This window comes from Vigna umbellata, chromosome 11, assembly GCF_029865625.1.
Source record: "Vigna umbellata cultivar VRB3 chromosome 11, Vumbellata_1.0, whole genome shotgun sequence".
Taxonomy (NCBI): Eukaryota; Viridiplantae; Streptophyta; class Magnoliopsida; order Fabales; family Fabaceae; genus Vigna; species Vigna umbellata.
Window position 1 is genome coordinate 7,368,423 of NC_142175.1, and position 15,058 is coordinate 7,383,480.

At 28.8% G+C, this 15,058-nt stretch overlaps 1 protein-coding gene across 1 annotated transcript; it reads right to left on the reverse strand.

Annotated features, from left to right (window-relative positions):
* Positions 1–10,561: 10,561 nt before the first annotated feature.
* On the reverse strand, positions 10,562–13,265 carry LOC148190894 (uncharacterized). The gene is made up of 5 exons (XM_088101503.1): positions 13,091–13,265; positions 12,468–12,655; positions 11,738–12,355; positions 11,471–11,548; positions 10,562–10,883 (listed from the first exon to the last, which is right to left on the reverse strand). The coding sequence occupies exons 1-5, from the start codon at positions 13,263–13,265 to the stop codon at positions 10,593–10,595; spliced, it is 1,350 nt and encodes a 449-aa protein (XP_087957629.1). The 3' UTR covers positions 10,562–10,592.
* Between the last annotated feature and the right edge of the window lie 1,793 nt (positions 13,266–15,058).

Genomic DNA, 15,058 nt, shown 5'->3' on the forward strand with positions numbered 1-15,058 from the left:
ATGAGTGAGTGTTGGGATGTACTTGAGTATGTGATTGATGAGCATGAGAGTAGAGGATAAATCTACTTATTGTACCTCATAAATCCTGGTTCTATATGTGGATATGTGCTTATTTTTGCCTTGTGTGCATTGGAAGGAAATGATCTGTAGGGGAGGCTACAAGTGAACTGTAGGAGCAGTTATAGTTGGTGAGGTAGGGTACAAGATTGAGATTGACTCTTTGCACTATGGTATTGTGGTATAGTGATGCTCATGGTGTTTAGGACTGGGCAGAGTTAACTTAAAATAATTAAACTATAGTTAATCCATACTTTTTTTAACTTAAAAAACTAATAATATAGTTAACTAAAAACTAATTAAACTAATTAATAATATAGTTTAAAAATACTGAACTATTTTACATTCAGTGCAGTTAACTGCAGTTTAAGTTTATATCTGTTTTCCCAATCACGGCTTCATTTTCTTTTTGCCTTACATCCCGTTCATCCCACTCACTCAGTGCTGCTGTTGAAGGTTGTCGCTGTTGAAGGCTGTCGCTGAGGTTACCGTTGTTGAAGGTTCGCTGCCGTTGAGGTTACCATTGTCGAAGGTTCGCCGTCGTCGAAGGCTCGCCGCTATCGAACACTCATCGCTATTGAAGGCTTTGCCGCACTCTGCCGTCACAGAACTGTCGAAGGTTCTACCTCCATTGTCGAAGATTCTGAAAATACTTCTCCTTTAACTGGAAAAGAGAAGCAAATCTGGAACCCTAAGGTACGAATGTCTTTCCTGTTGTTCAAACATTTTTGAAATGTATTCTTAGTTGTTCAAACATTTTGTTAGACATCTTGTAACGATTGCTTGTAAGTTGAGAGAGCATTTGGGGTTCTTCCATCATTAGTGGCCAAGGTACTTTATTATTCCAATAAGGGTTTTAAATTACCATATGGGGTTCTTCCATCATCGTTAAACATTACACCATGCTTTGCCAGTAGTTGTCCTGTTTATTGTGTATGAAGATTATTGTGTAGTTAGGAAAGTTAAACCAAAACGAAGCCTCACATGCCTCTTGTTACATTTCGCTGTAGAAAGTATGAAACGATTTCCCAAAATAGTTATTTGGATAAAACTGAGATAAAATTGTTTGCCAATCAAAGTTTCCTTAGTGGTATATTTCATCTCAGTAATTAAAATTGGTGTACTTTGTGTGGCCAATTTTTGTTGAAAAGTAGTGCCACAATATTATGGTACTGTATTTGCATTTTATCCCAATTGTATTATCAATGTTAACAACACTACTAAGTTCAAAGTTCTCGCTAAAATCTTAGTCCTACAATAAAGAGATCGATAAATTATTGGGCACTGGCATTGGCTTGTGAAAAGAAGTTTAGTGAACTAGCAGATCCAAAGCTGGAGGGTAATTATGTGGAGGAAGAGCTTAAAAGAGTTGTTTTAATTGCTCTACTGTTTGCTGAGAGTCAGCCAGAGAAGAGGCCTACCATAATTAAATTAGCTCATTCTTTTTATTTAAATATAGAGTTCGATTAACATATACTTTTTTCTCACTTTCTGTAGGATACATGTTTTCTTCGAAGAATTACACTTCATTCTCATTACACTTCATATAGATGGCTACCTATCAAGTAGTAATATATTTTAATATTTATAAATTCTGAATTTGTTTTCAGAGTTTATCACAACACTTTCATCAATGTAGTGATGTGATTTCTGAATTTTTTTTCAGACCCTATATCATCATCATCATTTAGATAAATTTGCCTTTTGTTTGATTGAACTCTTAATTAATGTAGTGACGTGAATGTCAGAAACGGTAGAAACCCTCACACCAAATACTTCTAGAATGGATCATTTACCTTCTTATATCGATTCATCGTCAATTGAGAATAGTAAAGGTCAATCAGATGTGTGGAGACATTTTACTAAACAAAACCCTTATTCTGAGAAGAAGGCTAAATGCAATTATTGTGGTGATTTGATTAAATATTTGGCTGGAACAAGCAGGATGAGGAATCATTTGAGGAGAGGCAAAGAAAATCCTAATAAAGAAGCATTCAAAAGGCAAAAGCTTTTATCATCAACTACAGAAGTTAGTGTTAGCCCTTCACCAACTATTTCTAAATTTGACCAAAATGCATCTCGAATGAAGTTGGTGAAGATGTTTGTGAAGTCCGAGCTTCCTTTTTGATTTGTGGAAAATGAGGACTTCCGTGACTTTGTATGGTCCTTGCAACCACGATTTGAAGTCCTATCCCGCACTACATTGAGGCATGAAATGTGGGAACTCTATGAAGAGGAAAAAGCAAAGTTGAAAATGTTTCTATCAAAGCAGTGTGAGAGGGTTTGTTTAACTACAGACACATGGACTTCAATCCAAAACCTAAATTACATGAGTTTAACAGCTCACTTTATTGATAATGATTGGAAACTTCAAAAGAAAATTTTGAATTTTTCTCAAACAACGGGACATTCAGGGGAGCTCATTGGTAAACATGTTGAAGCGAGTCCTTAGCATCACTGTGGATAATGCTACAGCAAATGATGTTGGGGTCCAGTACCTCAAAAGAAGAATGTTATCATGGAATTGTCTCGTCTTAAAGAGAGAATATGTTCATATGCGTTGTTGTGCTCATATATTAAGTTTAATTGTGAAGGAGGGCTTAAAAGAAATCAAAGATTCAATTTCAAAAATTCGAAGTGCAGTTAAATATGTGAAATCTTCTCCCGCTAGATTTGCTAGATTCAAGGCATCTGTTGAACAAGAGGGAATTTCTTACAAAGGTATTGTTTGTCTTGATGTTGAAACAAGGTGGAATTCAACTTACTTCATGTTAGAGGCAAGCTTGAAGTACAAAGATGCCTTTGTCTTGCTAGATATGCAAGATAAGAAATTTAGTGTTGAAATGGCCAAAAGTAATGGTGGTGTGCCATTAGAAGAGGATTGGGAATATGCGAGGTCTATTCTACCCTTTTTAAAGATGTTTTATGACTCTACCCTACGCATTTCTGGTTCTTCTTATGTCACCAGTCATATGTATATGAAGGAGGTGTTTGGAATTGGTAAAAGGATTCAACAATATTCTGAGAGTAGTGATTTGAGCATAAAATTGATGGCAATGAGGATGAAGGGCAAGTATGAAAAATATTGGCGAAATCCTAATGGAATTAATATCTTATTATTGATTGCTGTTGTGCTTGACCCTAGGAGTAAGTTGGATTTTGTTAATTACTTCATTGACTACCTCTTTGAATCTAGTATGGCCAATGAATTGAAATCAAGTCATCTTTAAAAACACTTTATGAACAATATCAAGGTATTGAGGAGGGTTCTCAAAGTAGCCAACAAGAATCTCAACTAGATGATGATGATGATGATCCTCATGGCATGAGTTTCTACCTAAGAGCTACAGGACGTAGATTTGATTATATATCAGAGCTTGATAAATATTTGAGAGAGGATCCTGAACCTTATATGAAGTCAGTTGAGCTTGATATTTTACATTGGTGGAAAGTCAACTCGACTAGATTTCCTATCCTTGCGAACATGGCTCAAGAGGTGTTAGCCATTCCTATCTCTATCGTAGCATCAGAGTGTGCATTCAGTACAGGAGGAAGAGTAGTTAGTCCTTATCGTAGTTGCCTAACGCCTAAAATAGTGGAAGTGCTTGTTTGCACACAAGATTGGTTAAAAGGAACACCTTTCTCTATACTTTTTGACGATGATCCTAAAGAACTTGATAAATTTGAGCAAGGTGAGATTATATGACAAATTTATATATTTTTTAATTTATATTTTACGTGTTAAAAAATGATTAAATATTTTATTTTATTTTTGTAGAGATAACATCTCAAGATGAAGTGGGACCTTCAAGTGCTGCTATTAATTTGGATGATTGAAAATCAAGAAAGAAGCATTGATGTAAGTCCTCGACCTTAATGTAAGGCTATTGAAGATGTTATTCTTGAGCTTGAACTTAATGACTATTGTGTCTTGTTCTCCATCCACGGTTGTGTATAGAGAAAATTAATATTTGTAGAGTTTGTTAATTTATGGATCACAAGTTGTTTTCCCTAACAATGGTTTTATGAAGTTTTTAATTCTTTACTCCATCTTCAATAGAGATTTGCTATTAGTGTCGATATGCTACATTTTCATGGCCATATTGTTATAAGATATTGTGATAATTTTGTTGTTTTTCCTTTTGGTTTCCGGAGCATGTGATTTGATTTCAAGAGTGTGTTTTTATTTTTATATGGATCAGATTCTAGAATCTGCAGATTGCAGATAGAAGATCATAGTTTAAATGATAAAGCAAAGAAGAGGTTTTTAATATTTATTTTACTTTTCCAAATACAGAGGAGGCCAATATGATAGGTATAATGGTATTTGCTATGTTAAGGTGGAATTTTACCTGTCATGTCAATTCATGTTTGACTGGATCCAGTAACTTTTATTTTTAAAAACACATTTGAAATCTCGTGGTTGGTCGAGTAGGATAATATTCAGTACTTGAACAATTTCAACCATGGTGATTCATCCGAGAATCAAGTAGCACCAAATCCTCCTTTCATTGCCACACTGATATGACTGATTCAATTTTACAAATGAGAAAAGATACTTGCACAAGTTATGTGAGAGATATTCTTAATATGGAACACGCTTTTTTTCATGTAAAAAACTTATGTGAAGTTGAACAGGATGAATCATCCAATTGATTTATGATGGCTTTACTATATTTGTTGACTGAGGCAACAAAACTCACCAGTGTTTCTAGTATTTTTTTTTCTTTTTCCTATTCACATAAATTAATAGTTCTGCCTGAAAGTTCACCTGCTTTTTTTTTCTTATTCTTTTGTTTCTCTTACCAGATTATAGTCATCCTAGAATGTTCAACAAGATTACATCACTGAGCAACTTTGCCTGCTGTACTATTTCTCAAGGTGTGTAAGGAAAAATATATATTTATAGTTCTTATTTACTACAGATTTCAAAGAATTTTACTGGCTCATTATTTATGTTTCTATAAGCCTAAAATTCTGCTTGAATTGTATAACAGGCGAATCATGTCATTAGTTAGGTCTGCTGATGATAGACCAGGCTTGTCCTCTCAAATTTTTGTTCCTGATAAGCATAGGAGCTAAGGTTCTTGAATAGTTAGCTTTAATTCTGAACTGTTTTCACAAAACAGTTTACTGAACTGTATTGTAGTTAACTAAATTAAAAAATAGTTTAGTTCAGTTTTTTTGAACTATTTTTTAGTTCAGTTCAGTTTTTTTAAACTATTTTATAGTTAATTGTAATGGATTTATAGTGCAATGCAAATAGTGCAGTTTGCCCACCCCTAATGGTGTTGTTCATGATTGGGATAATCATGATGGTGGTGTATCTATGATGATGATCATGATACTTGAGATGCTCCAAGTTATGTTATGTTGATAGTGATGTTACTATAATGGTTATAGTAAGTATTTAGCATGGGTGCTAATGAGTAGATAGACTAAGGGTCTATGTGTGAGATGTTAGTGATGACATCAAGAGTTAGAGATCAACGATTGATGATCGAAGTTCAAGGATCGGGGATCGAGGATAAAGGATTGAGTAATTCGGTATGATTGAATTATTTATGTTAGAGGATTAAGAATCTTATTGTTATTATTATTATTATGTATGAGGTGTTTGATTATGGTTGATATAATCAAAATGTATGTATTCTGGTGTGTGTTTGATTATAGTTGGTATAATTAGAAGGTATGTATCTTGTTGTGTTTGATTATGGTTGATATAATCAATATGTATGTTGTTGTTATGATTGTTTTATCAGTAACTTACCCCATACATGTTTGTGTTTGTATGTTTGTGAATGAAATTATCGACGATGATCGTATAATACGTTATATGTGAACAAATAATATTACAGATGTTCTATAGGCATGATTGACTAGGGAATAAATAACCTTGAGATTCATTCAAAGCTATTTTATTTTACAACTTAAGACACTATAATTGGAGACTTTCCTTCATCATTTTATTACTTAAAATAATGTAATTGGATAAGATTTCCTTTAAATACATTTTCACACCGTGATAAATTTTAAATTTTACCGATTTTTAATAATTCGGGACATTCTAGAAATTAGAATGTTATAAAAAATATTATATTTAAATGCTATGTTTTGATAAATAAAAAATAAATAATGAATTATTAACCTCTATTTTATAATAAAACAATTGATACGAGTCGATGTTATGTCTATAACAATTTATACCATAGTTGACTTTTTTTACTTAATTACACAGTTACTATACCACTAATTTGCTTCCAAAAATTCCATAATGATATTCCAATCTTACAATTGGGAGCTTTTTATGGAATAAAGAAATGATGAAGAAAGCAAGAAATGTATGGACGAAATTCTTGAGAGGAAGCTTATGTGAAACAGGGAAATCAAAATAAATATAAACTAATATATGGATTATAAGTTTATAAACTAAAACCAACTAATTTATGTTCCAAACAAATTTGATATATATATTATTTGATATTTATAATAATTTTATAAATTAGTTGTTTTTTATTAATAATAATTTAAAATGTTATCAATAAGTTATCGAATTTCATATTAATAATAGTTAAATAATAATTTCGTTAATAATATTATCAACTAATATTTGTTATTAATAACTTAGTTGATAAATTATTTTGATATTAATAATAATTTCCTTTATATTAAATTATTATTTAGGAACATAATTCAACTAATTTATGTTCCAAACAAAACAACTAATTTTTAATAATTATTATTTAATAAGAAACTATTTTTCATTAAAAAATTTATAATCTTAATTATATTTTTTAAAAAATTGTTTATAATAAAATATTTACGAAAAAAATTCAATTACAAAATATTATTTCTAAATATAAAGTAAATAAAATTTTAATAATTCTTAAATTTTTTATTTATTTGAATTAATTTTATTATTGTATGAAAAAAGTACATTTTATTAAAAAATATAAACATGAATAATTTAAATACATACCTATATTAAAAATAATAAAATATTATTATTTAATTTTATAAAATAAAAAATAAGTTATACTTTTTAATGAACTTAACTTTATATAATAAATATATTTGATTTTTAAAAAATAATAACGTGTATTGCGCGCGAACTAGTTTTTGTTTAGAGGGTAATGTTATAAAAAAAACCGAGCATTACGCAATTAATTTAATAGTAATTACACTTATTTTAATGTGAAAATAAAATTTGGGATAGATTATTTTATTAGATTTTGAAATGGTAAACATTTTGTTACGACATCTCAATAACACACCACTTAACGTTGAAAGGAATAAATTGTTGTAGTTATTTAAAATTTGTTTTACTATCAAAGTTTAAAAATAGTATTTATAATTCAAATATTTTGCGGACTAAAATCGCTACATCATTTTATTAAGGAATCAATAGATTATATATTTAAGTTATAAATATTATAATAATTATAATATTTGATTTTAAAATATATTTAGTCCTTAAATTACTCAATTTTATTTTATATTAGGTTTAGAAATAATATTTATACACACTCTAATTCAATAACCATATTATCTGCCTATTATATATATATATATAGTGAATAATATAAATGAACGACAAATACTAATAATGAGAACGATAAATAAATATGATTGAATTAAAAATAGTAAGGAATTATAAAAATCTATTTTAAATTAAAAGGAACTTGTTGTACGTAAAACTTATCAAATTTTAGTTTGATAATATTTATTCAAAATTTTAAAATCTGCTGGCATAATGTAATTTTTGCGTTTATACTTCTTTCTTTCTTCTTTTTTACAATTATTTCATGACATAACATGAATCACTTAGTTCAATATTAGGTTATAATGATTTAAAAATAACAAAGATTAGTTAAATAAGTAATTATAGGTAAACTAAAAACAGACGTTCTTATTTATAGTTACTCACCATATATATTATCTTTGGATGAATACATCAAATCATCTTTATTTTGCTGTCATTAATAGGATGAAGTTCAAACCTAATGCATATATTATACAAGTTAGTTTTATGCTATATTAAGTTAAGTTTAAGTAAAAATGTTAATGGATTGTAGCATTTCTTCTTCTACTATAAACAATTCTCTAAAAACAATTCTTAAATACACCTTAAACATCTAACAAATTTTTAACTAAAATATAAAGAATTAGTTGTTGTTTTAGAAAGAATGACATCCTTAAACTTTTACAGCTTCAAAATATTTGTTGAAAATTCTCGCTAAATTATATAATTTTTCAATTCCTGTCTTTGTATATTTTAACGTCTTACTTATCCAAAAACAATTAGTTGTTGTTTTCATAAAATATTAAATAAATAAAATAGACTGTTTTTAATAAGGAAAATATTTGATATTTTTCTAACTCATGAAAGCATTTTATTCCTAACTTATAAATATGGGAAAAATGGATTAAAAAAATAAAACATTAATCATTAAACACGTCCCCTAGTATATTACTTTCTACTCAAATACAAAAAAAAAAACAATTATTAAATTTTTATTTTATTTGATATTATTATTTCAAAAATATTTTTACATTTAAATTCAAATATTATTTTAAATTATTAAAATTATTTTTTATTGTTTAAAAAAATCATGAAATACAATTATATACCATTTCTAATCAATATCAAAGTAATTATTTTTTTATATCTAAATCCAGAAATGATATATAATATAAAAAATAAAAACAAGCTAAATTTGTGTAATTAAATCTTACTTGAGATACTTAACGTCATTTTCAAGAGTAGTATTAAAAAGAATTAGACGGTTGATTCCCACAAAAGCAATAGCAGATATCTGAGAATATAAAAAAAAAAAACTAAATTTAACATATGCTTTAAAAACAATATCTATAATAAACAATTGTGAAAGAAAAGACTACATCTTCTAAAATGACAAATACATAAATTAACAAATAAGTTCAATTAACAAGAAATTCAGTTGGTTTCTTTACTTAATCTTATTAAAATAGTTGATAATTTTGATTGAATTAGACTTGTGTTATTTTTTAAGTAAAATAATCTCATTAATATTGAATTATGTTAGATTTAGTATATTGATACCCAAATAATTTTTTACAATTAAAAAAATAGTCTTTTTACTACTTTATTTTGATATAACTTTTAAATATGTTTTATTGTATTTTGATTAAACAATTCGTATGATTAAAAGAAAAATCAAATCTTAAATTGTAAAAACTAAAGAATAAGAAAATCTTTACACGTTCAAAATATAGTTCCTAATCACATCTGTGGTTAGAGTGTGATACTGTAAAAAAATTGTTTGTATGGAAAAAAGAGCTATTATAGAACTATAAAGACCTTATAGTGAGTTTACAATTTAAGTAAAAGTTAGATAGATTATTAAATATGATATGGAAGTCTGATATTTGCAAATAATTAGTTTTAGAACCCAAGTTCTTACTATGATTCTCTTAAAGGAATTTTAGACAAAAAGACTACCATAAGAAATAAATAAATAAAATAATGTTTAATATATATAATTTTACAATCTTTTTATGAAAAATATATAAATAATGAATTAAAATAAAAAAAATATTATATATAATAATTGTCTTTATGGGAGTGAGCACCTAAATCCCATACCAAATTCCACAAACAACGAATTTGATTGGTTGGGTTTAGTTTGTCCTAAACAATCAATTTATTTAACTTAAGATTGATTGTATTGGATGGGTGGTCATGAATGGTAGTGATACTTTTAATATCCCTATAACTACTTCATAATGATAAAAGTGAAAATTCTTATGTTTATCTAGTGCTTTTGTTATATCAAATAAGCTTAATTAACATTCAAATTTTAGATATTTTTTAAATGGAATACCTAATGAATTAAATATTTTTATATACGTTACTAAATTTTTTTATTATTTGTACTTATTTTAATTTAAATTTCTCAAATGTTTTTGGATTTTTCTTGTTTATCTCTCAATATTTTTTAATATATTTTTTACATTTTGTATCATAATATATAATGATATGTTTTTCATATGGTGGTGTATGAAGAGACTTCATTTTAATTATGTATTGAACAACTTAGTAAATATGTAGATGGTATGAATGTTTAATTTATTAGGTATTAAATTTAAAAGAAAAAATATTGAAAAAAACAACTGTTTATACATAGAACATGTAAAATATAAGTATATGAAATAAATATATTCATAACACCCATAAACTATCATATTTTACCTTGTCTAGCCTTGAACCAGGAGAGATCCACTTCCCAATATCTAAATCAAGCACTTTAGTAACTACAAAGTTGTCAATGCCATAAACACCATAAACAGAAAATATTTGTTTGGTTAAAGAAACTACTGATAAACTTCCCTTCTTATTTAGAGAGGGATACAATGTGCACTTGCAGAAAATTGGATTATATGATCCATATATGACAACAAAAGTTAACAAAAATTCTATGTCATAAACAACATAAAATGAAAAAACTTATATAGATCTCAATAGTATATAATAATACCAAGCATGTTCTTTTTCATCAAAAGAAAAAAGACATATTAAACTCACACTTTAGCTGTGTCATTGAGGTTGAGTTCATAGGATAGAGAGACTTGATCATAAGCTGGAAAGACCAATATAAATCAATAGTTGATAACCACCATTCTGCATCAAAAAACACTTTTACAAATAATGTCTCTTCAGGATCTACATGTTGCTCATCATGTGACTGAATAACTGTCTTCTCAACATGTGTCTGAATAAGACTAGATGCTGATTCTAAGATTTTAGAACCATCCATTAGATGCTGAATTTTCAATTCTGCCTCCCTCTGGTATGGAATGTTGTAAACAAATAAGCATAAAAGACTTAAGATCAGAAAATTTGGTAAAATTAAAGGTACCAACTGTTAATCCAAATGATGATTATGTTCATAGTTTTAACTTGCAGTCTAGATATTTCAATTTAATAATGTAATTGGTTTTGATTCTTCATCGGATCAAACATTCACAGGAATAAAATTTTGGTGGGGTTTGGATCTACTGTATCCACTGCACGAATAGGGGGTCAAAAAAGTGGGCCCCATTTAAGAATTGAAACCAAAGTTTTATGAAAAATGTGGCTGAATGAAAATGAATGATCAGAATCAGCAGAGTGAATTTTATGTACAAGAACTAAAAGGAAGACAGCACAGTTCTGCATATTTTAGAATTTCAGACAAAGGAAAAGGTTTCAAGTTTATGAGATGATAATTACTTAAAATGAATTCATATATTTGACAAATTAAGAAGTTCAATATGTTGGTCCCATGTGTAACCATTTAAATTTTTATACATGCAAGCAATATATTATGAAAGAGATGAGTACTGGAAGATAACAAAATTTAACTGACATTGATCATAATATAGAAAGGAGTACCAGCTTTTGCTCAAGGTGACAATTGTTTTGTATTTGCATTTGCTTGAAAGTCATGAGTTCTTCAATTTCTTGTATCAACTACAAATTCATCAAGGTTAGTTTAATAGCTTATAGCATTAAACACTGACTTATGCATGTTATGATTAAGAAAATCAAGTGTCTTTAGTCCTTGAAAAACTAATATAAATGAGTAAAATTTAACTTAAACTAAGATTAGAAAAATACCATTTAAGAAAGTGTAAATGTATATTGAAGGCATGTTTATACCTTGTCAATGGAGTATTTATGCTCAATTGGAGTACTTGAATTTTCTTCCTTCTCTAAACATTCTGGCACCTCATGACATTCCTTTTCCACAATGTACACATCATTCTCATCATGAGTGTCATTCTCATTCTCATCATTTTCCACTGTGCATGCATCATTCTCATCAGGAGTGTCATTCACATTGTCTGACAGTGAGAGGTCTTGACTTTCATGACCAAGAGTCATTTTCTTTAACTTCTCATATACAAGGTTCAACTCATTCTCATTAACCTCCTCCACTACTGCTTGAGTATCCAATGATCTGATGTCTCCATCTAAAGAGGAAGTAACTTCAGTGGAATATGTTCTCTTATTTGATCTTGTAAAATGTTGTGTCTCTGACTCAGGTATTTCAAATGCTTCACCTTCTTTTGATGGAAGAGATGGAGACACAGTTTTCCACTTCAAATTACAACCAGATGCAAATGCTAAAGAAGCTAGTAATGAGGTAAGTTTGTTTGCTTGTCTATGGTCTAATTCAAACCAGAAATGGTTATTACTGTAGTAGTTGCCTGCAATTACTGGTGCAAATATATCTTCAGATAGTGGCTGGCACTGAAGACGCACACGAACTTTCACCTTAAATCATTAATAGCAGGTTTGGGTGAACAATGACATGAATACTTGACCACTATTATCATGAACAATGAGGGTTAGAGTTTGGCAGGTAGATATGTAACAAGTGATATACCTGTGCAGGATATTGTGTTCTATCCAATTCTGAATTATCATCAATCCATGCGTAAGGGTCAATGTACATTTTCCCTTTGCTAGATGCCTCAAAAATTCCATGCAGCTTCCTGTCACTATAGTTGAACAGAAAAATAGGAAGGCCAGGATCAATGTTCTTCACATAGGAAAAGTGGTTTCCTGGTAAACCTGTTAAAACAAACACATACTATTATTGAGTTAATGGTCACATAACCCCACCTTCAAAATGAGGGGTTTCATTGTTAAAGCAAATGATTTCATCCTAAGATGAGTGCAAGCAACTGTTACAACACTCCTAACTGATAGTGTGTCTATGTTAGTTGAAATTTATTGAAGCTGTAACATTTTGGGTAACTACTAAGAAGTTTCAACCAATAAAGGATAATGAATTAATAAAGTGTATTATAACATTTTTCTTCATGCTAATTTGAGGAATTTAGAAAAATATAGTTCAAGTAAAATGCTTCAGTGTTATATGTTAACAGTCATATTTTGAATATAAAATATCATTGATTCATTCATCGTTATACTCACACTAATGGCATCAGAATCTTACAAATGCTACAATAAAAGAAATCAAATGCAGAAGAGTTAAAGAGTAACCGAAGAGTAGTTTTGATTGGCATTCTTTCATTGTGTTGTTCTTGCAACCAAATATAACCCCACCAAGCTGATACTTGTCCAAATTTCTGCCACCTACAGAATTGACCACTAAATTTGGATAAAAAGGCACAGCCCCACTGATTCTAAAAGTTTGTGTTCTTCTCCCTGTCTTCATCCTGGCACAAGAATCAATGTCAAAATCCAGATGAAGAAATGTAAATAATTATTATGTTAGCAATATCAAATGAACCAAAGCTTCAAGCGATTAAAAGTTCAAATGAATATAGAATTCTTTCATTGTCATTAGCAAGAAGAAGGAAACTTCACAAATTTCAGTAAAAGAATGAACATAGTAAAAACAATAGTAGTACTTGGGCAAAGAGTTGAACAATGGACTAAAAGGTTTAATTGAGCATCAATTAATGGTGTCATCCCACACTGGTCCTTAACAATTACCATAGCAGTAATATGAGGGAGCATGTTAGAAACTTGACACAAATGTAATGAACATAATCCTATCCTAATCACTCTCCTATTCAACACTTATGCCAACAAACACCAGAGAAATGTTTACTGCATTATCAAGCACCAATTCAGACCATGCAACACTATTCAATCCACTACTCCATCAGATAAGAAATCAAGAATGAAAAAGCACAAGGAAAAATGTCTATGCACACTTTCTAGCATACCAAATAAAAAAGAATGATAGGGAAGAAAGCAAAAGAATTGAGTGAAAGAGTGATACTTGAAACAAGTTTGTTAAACACGGAAGGGCTCACACAGAAAAACCAATACAAGAAAACAAATGTGTGGAAATGGTTTTATAGTACTATTGTAATGCAAAAGTAATTGGGTGGGAAATGCTCTTAATCTAGGATCTATGGATTATGAGTACCTTAATTTTGTACTGATACGGAGTATGAATACCTCCTTTAGCACTTATATATATATATCACGTTATGTGGATGAATTTGGTAAGATAATATGTGCTTTGTGATGGGAAAATCAGAAAAGCACGGTATAACGCATCACTTGTATCACTCCATCTCTTTGAAGGATAATATAATTGAACACAAATTACATGTTATTCGTGTCCGATGGATTTGGCATTTCTTTGCAAAATGGATTTGGTATGTGTTGAAACCAACGCAAATTGTTTCTGGGTTAACATGCTGTTTGCATTTATCATACATGACTTTTTTCTGCAGGAAAAACAAACGAACAAAATATCATACGTACATGAATTTGATAAGTTAAAGGAAAAATCTACAAGAAGGAATTTTTACATTTCTAGTTACAGGGGAGACAAAATTTTGTTTCCCAGCTTCTTAGTTAGGTATTGTAGTGTTAAAATTGGCAAATGTTTTTAAGAAAATTTATTAAAAAGAACCTTGTTAGGGAATTTAAAATTGTTTACATAGCACTTAAAATAATAATAATAATATTAATAATACAAATAATTTTATTTTTATTTATTGTTCAAAAGTTATTTCAAACTCTGACCACTGATCAACTTGCTTCGCTATATATGATAATAAACATAAAACTAGTTTGGAATATTTTAATTTAGATATTTCATTTAAAAATTGAATTAGTTTATTTAGTAAATAAACTTGCATTAAAAAGATATAATAATTAAGCAAACTAAAGGTCCCCTCATTTGTAACATGTTTTCTTCTTAATTTATTTTATGATATAAGTCAAAATTTAAGTGCAATATAAACAAACTTATTAATATATATATATATATATATATATATATATATATATATATATAGACGTGTAAAATAGGAAAATAAGAAGAAAAAGTAAAATAAGCTTTTATAAGTTAAAATTAATTCATGCGTATATTAATTTATTTATAGTTTTTTTAAGAAAAATTATATGACAGAGTTATAGATTATATAAGTTAATATTATTTTATAAATACTTTTTTCCTTGAAAGTGTTAATGAATAAATTAATA